The sequence below is a fragment of the Gymnoscopelus microlampas genome, assembly GCF_963454915.1.
Source record: "Gymnoscopelus microlampas genome assembly, chromosome: 6".
NCBI classification, from domain to species: Eukaryota; Metazoa; Chordata; class Actinopteri; order Myctophiformes; family Myctophidae; genus Gymnoscopelus; species Gymnoscopelus microlampas.
Genome location: NC_139943.1, coordinates 52,632,937 through 52,649,376, shown reverse-complemented (window position 1 = coordinate 52,649,376; position 16,440 = coordinate 52,632,937). Strand labels below are relative to the sequence as shown.

The following is a 16,440-nucleotide window of genomic DNA, read 5'->3' as shown; positions in this document are numbered from 1 at the left end:
AAGCCACTTTAAAGTGTTGCCCAGCTTTTCGGTCGGGGCTCAACAGGTTTGCTTCGCACAAATATATAATACTTGTTTTATTTAAAAGACCCCTGGAAAAAATAATACATGGTCAAACAGAGAATGCCTTTGATCATCGCTTAATCTTATGCTGCTGTATAGTAGAGCATACTGAAGGGATTTCTTTTTTTTTTTTACAGTATAAATGGTATGTTAATCAGGTGGCTTGTATGACTTGCTATTTGCTACACTGTACATTTCAGTTCCCACACGTCCTTCTCCTGTGAGATGTATACATCCTTCCTTCGCCTAGCACTTCAATAAATGCCGTAACCATTCAAAAGGGAGAACTGTGTGTAATTTGAAGATGTTTAGCTGAATGTCTACCGTGACCTGTGTGGTCATTCCATAAGTAATGAGAATTATAGCCAAGCATATCTATTGGTATCACATCACACTCGAAGTAGGCAGGCTTAGCCTTGTCAAAAGAATAAAACTAAAGGAAAAACAATGCATCTTCGTCTGACTCGAGAGATTAATTGCTCTGTTGACTCAAGGTTGACTATTGCTTCAAAATATATTCCTGTTACTGGAGATCTGTAGGCTTGCTGCATAAAAAGCTGGTGTTTTTTGAGTAAGTTGTTATAAAGTCCCATTTTTACTTTTATCACATAGTACCTTAAAACTGTCAAATGACACATTTCCTGTTAAAAAATACATCATTCCTGTGACTCCACCTCAACAGCTTGGAGTATGTAAACAAACGTGCAGTCTGACATTTAAATATGTCATTGTGTGTATAGAAGGTGTGGTTCGAGGTGCTTTCGTCGTTCCTATGTTCAGTTACTAAGTTCTACAGTATCTCCTACTGATAGTATTGTTACAAATGGCACAGTTGCTTCACGTCATTATTCATCATGGATTGAACCAGCAGCCAAACGAGCAAATGGAGTAATAGTGAAGTTATTACTAGAAAGCCTTCTGGACAGAAATCAGCTGTTACTATCATAGGTAATACTCTCTTTCATACTTTTTTTAATGGGCTCGAATGCTTGATACTTTTCAAGCATGAAAGTTTAATGTTATGTAGCTGCAAACAAACAATATCATTCAATAATCAGTCATCAAAACAGTTTTTGGCTGTTATACTGTAACTCAAAGCTTACTGCCATTATTACTTTATGATTGATGAATCAAATTATTACGTTTGTTATTATTACACTATTATATTCAACATCAAATGTCTTTCAATGTTTTGCAGCAACCAAATATAGTCATAAGAATAGAGAAGGCAACAAAGGAGAAAAAGGTGCATTCTCAAAAAAAAAGAGGAAAAAAGTCAGAATATCAGTCTCGTGAGGTTAAGAGCAGTGGTGGAAAAAGTACTCACAAGTAAAAATGCAGAAATCTAAATTTACTTGAGTAAAAGTATAACAGTATTGGCATCAAAATATACTTAAAGTACCTAAAGTAAAAGTAGTCATTATGCAGAATGTCACGTTACTCAAGTTTTGTATGAAAATATTTTGAAAATAGCAGATCTACAAGCTCACAACACGTCGCATAACTTGTGGATCTGCTATTTTCAAATAGCCAAAGTTTAAATAGGGCTGAAGTGGTTAATGGTATGTTTTGTAATAATACAAATCTACAAAATGAGTAACTAAAGTTTTCAAATAATTGTAGTGGAGCAAAAGTGTCTCTGAGGTGTAGTGGAGTAGAAGGAAAAGTATCAAATATTGCAAATACTCCAATAAAGTAAAAAAAAAAACTCAAAATTGTACTCAAGTACAGTACTTGAGTACACATACTTAGTTACTGTACTCAGTAAGAGACATCACATAACAGAAATATAATAGTAGGCCTACTGTCTCGTGCAATTCAATGAAAGATTAATATACACAATTCTTGTTGATCATTCTGTGCTGATTGCCATGAAAATAGTCAATACAATGGGTGGAGATTCCAGTACAGTTTCCTCTCACTGATTAAACACTTGCAGAACTGAACTTGGTGAGGGCCGGTCCAGGGAAGTGACTGACTTCCTTCACTTCCAGTGTAACTCCTCTTTCCCAAACTGTAGCTATGAATTCATGTTTAAACATTCCTCCGATGAGACTCCTTAGGACACTGGAAATACAGTTCTGAGATGCCTTTGTTTCTGTAAAGGCCTTCAACAGTGAGTTAAAAGAAAAACCTTTTGTTTTTGTTGCGTTAGTTACATTCATATTTTACTCATATAGGTCCACTGCTGGTGGATTTGTCAAAGGGACAAGGGTTCATGGTTATTGTTAGGTTTAGGATTCAGGATAGCAATAGGCATATGTGTTTGCCTGTAGCCTAGTAGTGCAATTAGCATATCCAATAATAGGCTACTGGAATGTCTTAGTCATGCCGTTTTAAATGTTTGCTTTTCTATTGTTGTACTATATATTGGAGGGAGATTTATAGACCTACACCCCAGGAGGATATCTTAACAATTCACAACAAGAATGTTATTTGGCCAAAAAGATCTGTTTGAAATACAGTAGCATCAAAGTGAAACGTTATCTATAGCCCATGACCTACACTCCCTGTTTTAATGGACTACTGGTATGTGAGGCTGTCAGCACACCCTCCTTCAGCTGTTTAACAATGGTGGTGGCCTAACAGCGGTAGTCATTCATGTAAAATAAGGGCTTTCCTTGACACTGGTGGACAGAGAGTAACTCCACTCAGTTCTTAGTTCTTGTTGGATTCTGTATGTGCACAGAGGTCTTCAACAGGGGGTCCGGGACCCCTACGGCGGTCCTCAGAGCCAAATCTTTGATTATCTTTTTACATGAACCCCTTGAACCCTATAGCATCCATATTCTGAGGGGAACATTAGCCGAAAATAGCAGATCGCAGCGAGGCGCTGTGAGCTTGTAGATCAGCTATTTTCGGCAATGAGGTTTGGTGTAGAGGGAAAAAAGAGCAGACTAAGTACTATTGTGAAAGGTCAAGTTACAAAGTGTTGACGGTTTAAGTGGTTAAATGTCTGAACACACATTAACATGAATCAAACATACACTGATGACAGTGCAAACAAGTCTATGAAGCTGTCTTTGAAAAAGTTTAATCTGCAACACAATTTTATACAATAAGTGGCGTGGGGGTCCCTGCTTCATCTCTCTCAGCTAAGGGGTCCGTGGCCTGAAAATGTTGAAGACCCCTGCTCTATGACATTTGCATTTCAACTAAACACCTCTACAACTTACTAACCGACTTCAACCTATCATTTTACACATTGGTCTTCGATGTGTTGATGACAACACTTATTTTTAAGTAATGTGTTGCCATCACCACTAGAGGCCAGAGTAATACAACAGATACGTTTAGAGACGGTGACTAAAGAAGGAACTCCCTCTTTCTTTGGTGTTTTGCCCAGGTGGGTGTGCTCATGCCTCAACCCTGACCTTAAACCTCACAAGCACTATGCCTAAACCTAACAGATCTGTGGGTCATATGGCTGGGCGATATGGACAAAATCAAATATCACAATATCAATATGGTGATATTGTAATATTGAATTGTGATGATAAAATCACCAGATCTACAAGCTCACATCACATTGCAATATGACATGTTGTGAGCTTGTAGGCCAGCAGTGTTTTGTTATGTTGGCTCAAGTGATTAAAACCAGAAAAAGACAACATTTATGCCATATCATGATATCAAAAACCCCAGACGATATCTAGTCTCATATCACAATATTGGTATAACTCATTGGATATATATATATTGATATTATATAATATCAATATAATATATTTCCCAGTATTGTCTCAAATAGCTTTTTTCCTCGCTCTTCTCTCTCGTTTCCAGAGCTCATCCATAACGTCCCATTCACCATGACTAAGCCTACTACCATACCATCTAATTCCTCCACCCACCCCCACACTAGCACTAACCACACTACCTCTGGCCCTGTGAACCCTGCCTCTGCAGCCTTCTGGAACAATCTTCTGGACAAGATCCCCTGTAAGTGAGATCCTCTCTCTCAAACTCTGATCCCTCCCCTCTCCTCTGGCTGTCTCCCCTACACTCTGAGTCTGTACTGCAAGGGACAGGGTTGCCAAACCTTTCAGGCTGTGACCCCCCAAAAGAATCATATTTTAGTTGAGGACCTCCCCACCCTGACTCTTGGAATTATAGGGATTATATTTAGTTTGACGTGGTTCCACAGATAAATATTGTGAAATGCAAGGCTATTTTCACAATGTTCCTTACGTCATATTTGACCAAAATTCTAAGAAGTCATCATTAAATTGACTTTAGAAATGTGCAGATACCCTGTATACACTTGTTGGTTTGTTTACTGTTGAGTGAGAAAACAATGTTACACATTAAGCTAATCATCTAAGGACCCCCCCCCCCCAAATAATTTGGGGACCCCCCTGAGCCCCAGTTTGGGAACCCTTGCTGTACTGTACCCCCGTTTCCTTCTGGCCCGTCCCTCTATCTCTGGCTGTGTTCCTTCTCCACTCTGAGAAGATGCTGGATCTCTGCCTGGGCACCTGTTCCATCTGCTGTATCTGATTCCACAGCACAGGCACATTTCTCTAAGCTCTCAACTTCCACTTGTTACCCTGCTTATCACCTCTTAATCCTCCTGGCTGTGCTCTTGTCTCATGCTTCACACTCATGACGTGCCATAATACTGAGACTCACGTCTATACAGTACAGACAGTCCTGAGTGTTCATTCGACTCTAAGGAGTTAAATTAACTCTTAAGTGATAGTTCACCCAAAAAAATACTTTTTTTTCTCCTATCAATTAGAAACCCCATGGACACTTTAGTTCATGGATTTGTTTTTGTCGCATTCCTAAGCCAATAATTTGATGACCAGCGGTTCCGGTAGGAGATACAAAGGAGACTCTTTGTGTCTCTTACCGAAACCGCTGCCGGTCATCAAATTATTGGCTTAGGAATGTGACCAAAAACATTTTGATCCATGAATACAAGTGTCCATGGGGTGACTAATCGATAGAAAAAAAGTCATTTTGGGGTGAACTATCACTTTAAAGGGATAGTTCAATAATTTGATGACCGGTGGATAGATGCTAATGTCTCCGGCAGGAGACTCAAAGTTGACACTTTGTGTCTCCTACCGGAGCTGCCACCGGTCATCAAATTATTGGCTTAGGAATGCGACAAAAACACAAAAAAAGTCAAAAGAGGAATGACAAGACAGTAGCAGCAGTGACTCAGAGCCTCTGCCTTATAACCAAAAAGCCTGATATCTCCCTCGGCTAGTGGTTAAAATCTTGGCTTTCCACGCGGGAGACCTGGATTCGAATCTTGGGCGTTACATGGACAACCATGTTGTCTCTGATATGGAGTCACCAGCAACTTCTTTTCACCTGACAGTGAGGGGTTTCACTGACCAGCTTGTAGGGGTCACTATAGGGCAGAGATCACCCTCCTCTGCCAGCCTCCCATCTGTGAGCACTGCTAGCTTAAAGGGATAGTTCACCCCCAAAATGACTTTTTTTTCTATCGATTAGTCACCCCATGGAGACTTGAATTCATGGACAGTTTTTTTGTTTTTGTCGCATTCCTAAGACAACAATTTGATGACCGGCAGCGGTTCCGGTAGGAGACACAAACAGTCTCCTTCGTGTCTCCTACCGGAACCGCTGCCTAACGGGTCCGCTGGTCATCAAATTATTGGATTAGGAATGTGACAAAAACAAAACAAATATCCATGAATTCAAGTCTCCATGGGGTGACTAATCCATAGAGATTTTCTTTTTTTGGGGTGAATTATCCCTTTAATTGTGTTCGTTGGGAGTACTCAGTCCAAACCGGGGTATCGAATCCTAGTCTCCGTACTGGTGGGCAGCAACCCCTGTGCCATCGGGACACTTTTGTATTGTGTAGAGGCCGGCTTCTGTTTTATTCTCGTCTTGTTGTCCCTGTCCCTGTCCCTGTCTCTGTCTCTGTCTCTGTCGGCTCTCTGCAGTGCCAAGATGGGCCGTCTACGCCATCTTTGTTGCTGGCGGGTTGCTGATTCTGCTGTGCCTTCTGTGCATCTGCATCAAGTGCTGCTGCAAGAAGAAGAAGAAGAGGAAGCAAAATGAGCAGGTCAATCTAAAAGGGTTGAACGGGTCCACGACTGCAGCGCTGGTAAGTAATAGCTGCCATCTTTTAAGCTCGCAGTGATTCTCAAACTTTTGCCCCCCCCACCCCCCCACCCTTTGATATGCATTAGGCCAGTGATTCTCAATCTGGACTTTTAAGACCTTTTTACCAAGAAGGAAAAACAAGAAAGCAAAGAAAACGACCATCACTGTATCAAAAGTAATCAACAAACTAACAGGTCAAACCTTGGCCGAATTGTTAAATAATTTAAGAAGGGGCAAAACATTTGATAATAGCCGATCTAGCGTTGTGAGCTTGTAGATCGGCTATTTTCCAAGTGCTTGTCAGGGTGCGGGGTCCCCAGTTCAAAAATTATGATTATTTGGGGGGGGTCACGTCACGGCCTGAAAGGGTTGAGAACCACTGCATTGGGCCACAGAGCCCCAATCTACAGTGTAAAATGCTCAGTTCTTCCTATGACCTCTGTGACCTCTCTGTCATTTGATTGGTCAGGTCCAGCCTGACGCGGAGGATGTTGGATACGGCACGGCCAAAATGGAAAGAGGGAAACTCCTCTACTCTCTGGAATACGATGCCACTAAGTCAGAGGTGAAGCTTTTTAACCACACATACATCCTCATGGACACGCCGATATTTGAAGCTGTAAATTTAGACTTTATTGCTGTAATAATTTAGACTGCTTTCCACATCACTGTACTTAATACAACAACAATACATACAGGCTTTCAACGCAGCAGAAAGTCAAGCTCGTAGCTTGTAGATCAGCTATTTTCAAAAGATTTTGTATACATTTTAGACATTTGAAAACTTTCTGCATAATGAGTAATTTCACTTTTGGTGCTTAAAGTACATTTTGATGCCAATACTTTTGTACTTTTACTCAAGTAAAATTTTAATACCGAACTTGTAACAGACTATTTCTACAATAGGATATTGATACTTTTACTTAAGTAAAAACATTTGAGTACTTCTTCCATCACTGCCAGTGCCCCCTATGCAGTGACATTACGCAATGGCTTGAATGCCAGTGGCTAGTAGTTGGTCTTGCATGGGTGCCAGGGCCCTTCTGGTTAATACATGCTATCAATAGCTCTGCCATCAATCTGTCAACCTCTGCAGCTCACTGTGGGGATCAAACAGGCCGCGGCGCTCAAAGCCATGGACCTGGGCGGCTCCTCTGACCCTTACGTCAAAGTGTACATCCTTCCGGACAAGACCAAGACCTGTGAGACCAAGGTGTTCCGAGGCACTCTGAGCCCCGCGTTCAATGAACAGTTTACATTTGAGGTATACGTTATTTGATATTAAGTGTCTCCCAAACAATGGGTCGGGACTTGGGACAAATCTTTGGGTCGCAGACACAATTTTAAGGGTCTACATGTTGCATTAGTATTATTTCAAAGTATATTCAAAAATACATTAAAAAAATATATATATTTATTTTTTCATAAATAACATTTTTGAAAAGAAATTCAGAAATGCTTAAAATGCTTTTTTTTGTTGTGAACATAGAAGATTTACAAGCTCACACCGCGTCACATCACGACACGTTGTGAGCTTGTAGATCGGCTATTTTTAAAAAAGCTTAATTTTCCTGGCAATATACCACATTTCTCTTTTGGGTCTCGAGCTGAAATGTTTGGGAACCCCTGGCTTGCCTTTATAACACCAATTTGATGTTGCAATTTCAAGACAGGAATGGGACCTTCTTGTGTCTTTATGTGAACCCCAGTTATGTTGCTGTTGTTTATTGACGCAAATTTTCCAACCAAAATGTTTTTTTGTCTCCAGATCTCCAAGCCCAGACTCAGCGAGTCCACAGTGGTGATGCAGGTGTTTGACTTCAACAGGTTCACCAAACACGACATCATCGGAGAGCTGCGTGTCCAGCTCAGCTCTGTGGACTGGAACCACGTGATAGAGGAGTGGCAGGACCTCTGTGAGCCGGCCAAGTTTGAGGTCGGATTACTTGGATTTTTTTTCTTAACCCTACTATGCTATTTTATACTTTGTCTGTTTGAAAATAGACTATGCACAAGCTCACAGCCACCCGTGTAACGTGTTGTGAGATTGTAGAATTGCTATTTTGTATTTTTATATTATGGAAAATCTTTAAAATGACAGGGTTAATGTGATTAATCCACATATGGACGTAGTAAGACTTTAGTCTTATTATACTTGTCTGTAAAATTAATGTGTTGAATGTCCATTTTTTTTGTATGAACATGTATTGCAGGATGAGAACCTAGGAGAGATCTGCTTCTCGTTGCGTTACGTTCCCACCGCTAGCAAGTTGACTGTTGTCATCCTGGAGGCCAAGAACCTGAAGAGCATGGACACAGGAGGGTCATCAGGTTAGTAGAATAACACTCACCTTCAGAACCTAAAGAACATGGACCCAGGAGGGTCATCAGGTTAGTAGAAAAACACTCACCTTAAGAACCTTCATTTTGTTTTTTATTGTACACTTTATGATGATTTGAGGGTTCCTTTATTTATTTTATGTAATGCAAAAAGTTGGAGTGGTTGTTGTAAGAATGACGTGTTTAAGACGGCACATTTTGTTTCTAGAGCCTGGAGTAGGAGACCATACCAACTCAGGTAGATTCATGTCGGGTCTCCTGTCAAGATGTGAATTAACAGACCCAATCACAAGGGTGTTACTTTTGATTTGCCCTGTATGTAGTTGGATGTTTTAGTTGGTTGTTTGATCATTTTTGTATTGTCACGTCGGTTCATTGTTTCTTAAATGAAATGGAAAAGTGTCCTGTAAGTCCATATGGGCTGGGCTTCCTTGAAAGCGAGACACTTTAATAAAGAAAATCAATCAAAAATCAATCAATCAAAATGATTCTGTTGATTACTTTTTTCGATGAATCAAATAATCAAGACGTATTTGTTATATTCTATAAATCGACTCAACAAAAAATGTGAATTGATTTTTTAGAACTTCCACCTTCCGTCTTGCTCCTTCCGCCTCGCTCTGAAAATAGCCCTGAAAATGGCAGATCTACAAGCTCACAACGCGTCGCTTTGTGAGCTTGTAGATCGGCTATTTTCAAATGAACCAGTTCAATGAACTATTTCTCTGCGTTGACAGACCCCTATGTGAAAGTGCAGCTCACTTTGGACAAAAAGAAGTGGAAGAAAAAGAAGACGTCCGTCAAGAAGAAGACACTTAATCCTTATTACAATGAGTCGTTCACCTTTGAGGTGTCGCTGGATCAAATCCAAGTAAGTAGAGATAAATAATTACTAAAACCGTGACCCCCCAAAATAATCATATTTGAACTGGGGACCCCCCCTCTACAAACTCATATTTGTAGATCAAGTTCACAATTTGTAGATTGTGAGCTTGTAGATCGTCTATTTTCAGCTTGCAACTAAGTGTAAAATCAGCCATTATACGATGCCATCAAATACATTTTAGTCGACTAAATCAACTGTAGATTTAGTCGACTAAAACTAGATAAAAACTAAAACATTTCAGATGATTCAAATATTGACTAAAACTAAATGGAATTTTATTCAAAAGACTTTGACTAAAATAAAATCAAAATTTGCTGTCAAAATCAACACTGACTCTGGTCCTCTCCGGGACGTCTCTCTCTCCACACAGAGGGTTCACCTGGTGATCTCCGTGTGGGACCACGACACCATGACCAGGAACGACGCCATGGGCAAGATCTTCCTGAGCTGCGACGCCTCGGGCAACCAGCTGAGGCACTGGGCGGACATGCTGTCCAACCCGCGCAGGCCCGTGGCACAGTGGCACAGCCTGCTCTCTGCCGAACAGGTCAACGCCACCCTGACCCTCAAGCAGAGCATCAGGATCCCCTTCACGGACAGGACATTGCCCACATTCTGAGGATATCCATGTTTTTGACATTGCATTTGCATAATAAGGACATGCCGAAAACAGGGATGCCCGGTTGAAAGTGGTTAATATATTGTATATATAGGAATTTTATATACTCGCTGTACAGGAGAGGGTGAACAATGTCTATCTGCTAGACAAAAGACTATCAGTATCTTTATCAAATTTGACTCTTTTAAATTAAAAATAGTTAAACTCAAATAGTCCATATTTTTACAAACTGTTAACTCCTGCACTAGCTACCATGCATATATTCAGCAAAGCAGAATATTGTACAGAACACACATTATTCAGAATCATTCAAGCATCCATTCATCAAGATTAAATACCAATACACAAGGGTCTATTCCAGTTCTAGTTAGAGCGATATGTATGCACTGCCTTCACTTATATCAATCATTATTTATGTAGCACATTTTCATTAATTATTTATGTAGCATATTTTCATGCACAAGTGTAATATAAAATGTTAAATATAAATGGGACCAACAAACAAGTGTCACAATCCAATAAAGATATAGCCAATCAAATATGTAAAAATAGAAGCAATAGAACACAGTTTTGTTTTTATTAAATTGAGGAAATGTATGTTTTTAACTCTTCCCTTCCCTTCATTTAAATTGAATATAACAATATTTCTGGGTGTCAAATCTATATGCATACAAATCTCAGATGTACAATAAACTCAATCAAGATGAGTTCAGCATCCTGTTTTCTCCCCTGAGTGTCTAGGGGAACTGTGGAAAATCAAAGTCCCAGCAGTGTCAGCCAAGGATGTGTTTCTAATGAGCATGTCCTCATGCTCTATAAACAATTAAAGTTTCACACCATCAGCACCTATACCGATTCATCACGGTCACGGCTTACTAACTGGGATTTAGTTTACCTGACAAAGCACTTGAAGTGAGGGGACCTATTACAGAATACAGTTGTATGACTGTGCGCTGTGTTCTGGGAGAACTAATGGCAGGTTAAGTCACTAACAAGTGATTTTTTTGAAAGGCTCTTTTTTATTGAATGTAATTAAAGGTAGGGTAAGGGATATATATATTGTTTTGTTTGTTTTTTTTGAAAAAGGTTAAAGTACTGTATTCTGATAGTAATCATTGCTACAGAGCGTTTGTTCGGTCAAAGGGGTCTCTCCAGCTCTTTAGTAAACAGAATATAGTACATTTTCAGGTGACACAATTTAAAGGAGAAATCCGGTCATTTTAAGTGTTATGTTTGATGTGTGTCAAATCACTTACCAACGTATAAATGAAAATCGCGTAAATCCACAGAGCCCCCTATCGACCCCCACCGTTGTCATTGTAGGAGGATATAGAATAGCCCAAATTCGCCTATTTTAACCAATGCAAAGTCTGTTTTTTTGCTTCTAGTACTCATTGTTGAGTCCCATGATAATGTAACAGGCGCTAAAACTCCCGACAAGCTAACGGCTAATAACAGAACGAGCTAATGCTGGTTGCTGGTTTCTCTCCCGACCTGGCAACCTGGGGCTGCCATTCAGAGAGATAAGCAGCCCCAGCGTTAGCTCGTTTGTTATTAGCCGTTAGCTTGTCGGGAGTTTTAGCGCCTGTTACATTATCATGGGACTCAACAATGAGTACTAGAAGCAAAAAAACAGACTTTGCATTGGTTAAAATAGGCGAATTTGGGCTATTCTATATCCTCCTACAATGACAACGGTGGGGGTCGATAGGGGGCTCTGTGGATTTACGCGATTTTCATTTATACGTTGGTAAGTGATTTGACACACATCAAACATAACACTTAAAATGACCGGATTTCTCCTTTAAGCTAATAAGGAGATAGCACTGACAATGCATTTTCTGTTTAATAAAGAGCTGGAGAGACATGGAGACTCTACTGAACAAACACTCTATAGCAATGAGTACTGTCAGAATATAGAGCTATTTAACACTTATTTTAACCAAAGTAAATAACTTACCCTACCTTTAACTAGTTATTTTAAGTGAACGACTTTCTTTTTTAATGGCAACCTAAATATGAGTAGCTATTTCCCCATTATTTCAGCTTCTAGAGGGCAAACTCGTGATTCTGGCGCCTAGAAATTGCCCTCAATGCCCTGTGCCTATATTTGCCTATAGGGTTTAATCTGAGCCTGAAAATGAATGGGTCTTTTTAGTGAAAAGAGCCAAACGAACTGTCTCTCTACAAAAACACTTGGAATGTCTGTCCATCGCTAGGGAGAACACAGTATGTTGCACGTGTCATGACTCAGCGGCGTGCTGTGTGTACCCACACAGTAAAGTCCTCAATGTCAATTTAGCTCTGACAGTATCTGTACAATGTCAGAGTATAACATGAGAATGTCCATTGCTAGTGATAAAACAGTGAGCTACATGTTGCACATGACTCAGCATGCTGCGGCTGCCGTGTACTGTGTGCACACTTTGCTGACCCCTCTCTGTGTGACGTCCATACCGGCGTCCATACTGGTGTAAAGTAATTAAGTACATTTACTCAAGTACTGTACTTAAGTACAGTTTTGAGGTATTTGTACTTTACTTGAGTATTTCCAGTTTCCAATACTTTTACTTGCACTCCACTACATCTCAGGATCTCAGACGCAAATGTTGTACTTTTACTCCACTACACTTATTTGAAATCTTTAGTTACTAGTTACTTTGTAGATTTTGATTATTACTGCAAAACTTAGATTAACCACTTCAGCCCTATAAACATTTCGGCCATTTAAAAATAGCCGATCTACAAGCTCACAATGCGTCGCGATGCGACGCATTGTGAGCTTGTAGATCTGCTATTTTCAAAATATGTTTATACATTTGAAAACTTTAAATGGAACATTCTGCATAATGAGTACTTCTACTTTTGGTAAGTACATTTTTATGCCAATACTTTTGTACTTTTACTCAAGTAGATTTTGAATCCCATACTTTTACCAGTAACGGAGTATTTCCATATTGCGGTATCGATACTTTTACTTATAAGTAAAACATTTGAGTACTTTTTCCACCACTGCACATCATGACTCAGCATGCTGCCTTGTATGGCACACTTTGCTGACCCTCTCTCTGCGTGACGTTCATACCGGCAGCCAGGCTCATATAGGAACAGCATGTCTGTGTGAACCGCTGTGAGTCACGGATCACATCAAGGAGCCCTCTGCGAGGCCCCGGGGTCTTGCTGTCATCAGCAGCCTGTGAGTCAAATCGGTGAAAACATCAGTTTGATCAGGTTGGAGTCACATTCAGAGAAGGTGAGCGTGAGAAGAATGCTGCAAAGAATAAATAAAGCCAAGATGTTGAACGACTGTGGATTTATTCCTAATATGGGTTAAAATGTTGTTTTTAAAGGAGTAGTTCACCCAAAAAGTGATTTATTTTCTATTAATTACACACCCCATGAAGCAGTGAATTCATAGAGATTTTTTTGTTTTTGTCGCATTCCTAAGACAATAATTTGATTAACGTGGAAAGAGGCTAATGTATCCAGTAGGAGACACAAAGGAGAGTCTTTGAGTCTCCTACCGGAGAGACCGCCGGTCTCGGTCTTATTGGCTTAGGAATTCGACAAAAACTAAAAATCTCCATGAATTCAATGCTTCATGGGGTGTGTAATTGATAGAAAATAAGACATTTTTGGGGTGAAATACTCCTTTAAGTGTCAACGCTTGTTTTAACTGGCTTGGGGTGCTGAATGTGGATGTACTGTATGTATTGCATTGGATTTTTGTCAAATAAGTTAGTCAGTCACAGGGAAGGAAGTATACTAAGCTGACATTGAAAAAATGTCCTGTGATCTGTTAATCTTTTGACACTATTGGATATGAACCCCATCCATTTGGTGAAACATATCATAATATACATAATATACTGTATAATATATATAGTGCCCAAAGCACCCTTCACATTAGAAGGGTTGAACCAACCCTGGGAGATGCTCGACAGACTTATTAACGTATTGTATCTGATCATTAAAAGCTGAGCCAGCGTTAAGGAGGAGTCCTGACCTCTTCAAATGCTAATGTAGTCCAGCCACCCAACAAGTATCCACCGGAAGCACTAACACTTAAAATTAACATAGTATTTGAGCTTTCGTTTGTAATCTTTGCACAGGGGAATATATTTAAGGTCATCGCATGCTGCATGTTGACTATAGGACAACACTGAACAGTGAACATGGACTGAAATGTACGTAATACATATTGATAATCTGAAAAGCCTGGTCTAAGCATAGAACACCGTGTGGGGGCGAAGATTTTTCACCATGTGGGGGCGAAGATTTTTCTTTTCAATGTCTGCATCAAATTGTCATTATTCCTTTACACATCCAAGAGCACAAAACTCTCTTATCGTCACCCCTATCTGTCGTGAATTTCCCCAACCTGTATTGACTGAGCTTGCCAGATACCTTGTTGTGTGGAGAGGAGTGTGTTACTAGGATACCTGGTGAGTGGCAGAGCCATCCAATTAATTCCAGCCTTGAATATAATTGTTAGGAAAAAAATGGCTTGGCTCTGCTGCAGGCAGCCTGTAACTATAGGAGCAGTGTGTGATGATGACAGAGAAAAGCAGTCAGGTCCAGCAAACTGAGAGGATTCAATTGAGCAGGTGAGTGACGCTGCAAATACGATTAAGAGTCACTACAGTGTGACAATTTGGTAAATATACACCAGGATAGTAAAATAAACGTGTTTGCTAATAATGATGATAGTTTACTAGCCTTGGATCAAGACTATCATAGATGTATTTTAGCCTTCAAGACTATCATAGATGTATTTTTGCCTTGGATCAAGACTATCAGAGATGTATTTTTGCCTTGGATCAAGACTATCATAGATGTATTTTAGCCTTGGATCAAAACTATCATACATGTATTTTAGCCAAGGATCAAGATTGGATCAAGTATTGATCCAAGGCTATTAGTTTACTGTAGGCACTAGTGTGTGACATTTATAGAAAGCAATGCAAGCACACTGTACAAATCTATAGGAAATTATTCACATGCACTGCATGCCACCAACAAGAGCACGTTGAAATAAAAGCCACAATGAATGTAGGACAAAATGATTACGTCCATGGTGACTTTTAGAAAGATTTGATTAGGTAAGAACTGGCAAACGTTTTAAGATGATAGCCATACTTTCATTTTGTGTAATGAAATGAATCATTTAATTCTTTGCTTTGGATCCACATGCATGAGCAATTGAGCATTATTATAAACATGGTCATGTGATGTGAGCTATGTTCTATTAGCCTAATTTATCCTGCATGAGTTGTAAGAGGGAATCGGTGTAGTTTGACCTTTTTATTTCTCCACACATCAGACCAATGAAGCAAGTAAATAGATCATTCAAAGGATGGGGGGGGGGGGGGGGGGCGTGTACAGGTGTGCTGGTGTAGCCTAAACCTGGGGGCTATTTATTTTCTGTGGTTGAAGTAATGATCTGGAGGTCAGGTCTTGTCATTAGGCAAAGCCGAAGCTAGTTGCCCATCGAGTAGCCTAGTTGGCTATTCATTTTTCTGAAAACAAAAAGGCAAATCGAGCTTGTATGGCAAATGTGTTGCAGTCAGAGTTGCTGCTGGCTACATGATGAATTGAATATAGGACCACAATGGAAACAAGCCCTTATGGCTCTTTGTGTTATCCTTTTAGCACCATTGTATAATCGTACCACTGTACTATGGTAACCGGAAGACTCGCCCCGAAACACGCTCACTTCAATGTTTTTCGTGGACCAGCTGTTCTGATATTCTTGACTTGTATTTGTTTTTTACTGAGGATAAGGTTAGAAATAAGTTTAGGGTTTGGCACCATTTTACTGAGGATAAGGTTAGAAATAAGTTTAGGGTTTGGCACCATTTTACTGAGGATAAGGTTAGAAATAAGTTTAGGTGTTTGGCACCATTTTACTGAGGATAAGGTTAGAAATAAGTTTAGGGTTTGGCACCATTTTACTGAGGATAAGGTTAGGAATAAGGTTAGGTTTAGGCATAGTTTACTGAGGTTACGTTTAGGAATACCAGGTGAATACCGCCGGATTCATTTGGCCAGGGGCGACTGTGTTTTGGGGGGAGCGTTTTGGTATTCCTACTACTATTTGCAAACTTAATAAAGTATTCAATCAGTCAATGGCTTGCTAAATATCAGCTACTATATTACTGTTTGGCAGCTGCCCGGGTAGCTTCGTCTAATTAACTATTATATGATACATCTTGCTGATGTTAATTAATTAATTAATTACTAGACTCGGACCATATCCTCGGACAGAAATAAAACCCCACACCAGGCAGCGTTTAAATCCTAATTTATAACTCTGTCAGTATGATGGTGTCGCTCATCAAAAAGAGTACATCTACAAACTAACTTTAACTAAATGTTAATGTTGTTCTCGTTTGTTTCTTGGAGAGCGACACCTTCCCTCCTCTCCGCATCCAACACCATCACC

At 39.9% G+C, this 16,440-nt stretch overlaps 1 protein-coding gene across 2 annotated transcripts; it reads left to right on the top strand.

Moving 5' to 3' along the window:
• Positions 1-868: 868 nt before the first annotated feature.
• On the top strand, positions 869-10,683 carry syt8 (synaptotagmin VIII). Of its 2 annotated transcripts, XM_084060007.1 has the most exons (9): positions 869-1,011; positions 3,847-4,002; positions 5,988-6,151; positions 6,620-6,715; positions 7,247-7,414; positions 7,919-8,086; positions 8,364-8,481; positions 9,228-9,361; positions 9,747-10,683. In XM_084060007.1, exons 2-9 carry the CDS (start codon positions 3,873-3,875, stop codon positions 9,993-9,995), a joined length of 1,227 nt encoding a protein of 408 aa, XP_083916133.1. In that variant the 5' UTR covers positions 869-1,011; positions 3,847-3,872; the 3' UTR covers positions 9,996-10,683. The 2 variants fall into 2 exon arrangements, with proteins under 2 accessions (XP_083916133.1, XP_083916134.1); XM_084060008.1 differs by lacking the exons at positions 869-1,011; positions 3,847-4,002 and adding an exon at positions 2,086-2,179.
• The last annotated feature ends 5,757 nt before the right edge of the window (positions 10,684-16,440 follow it).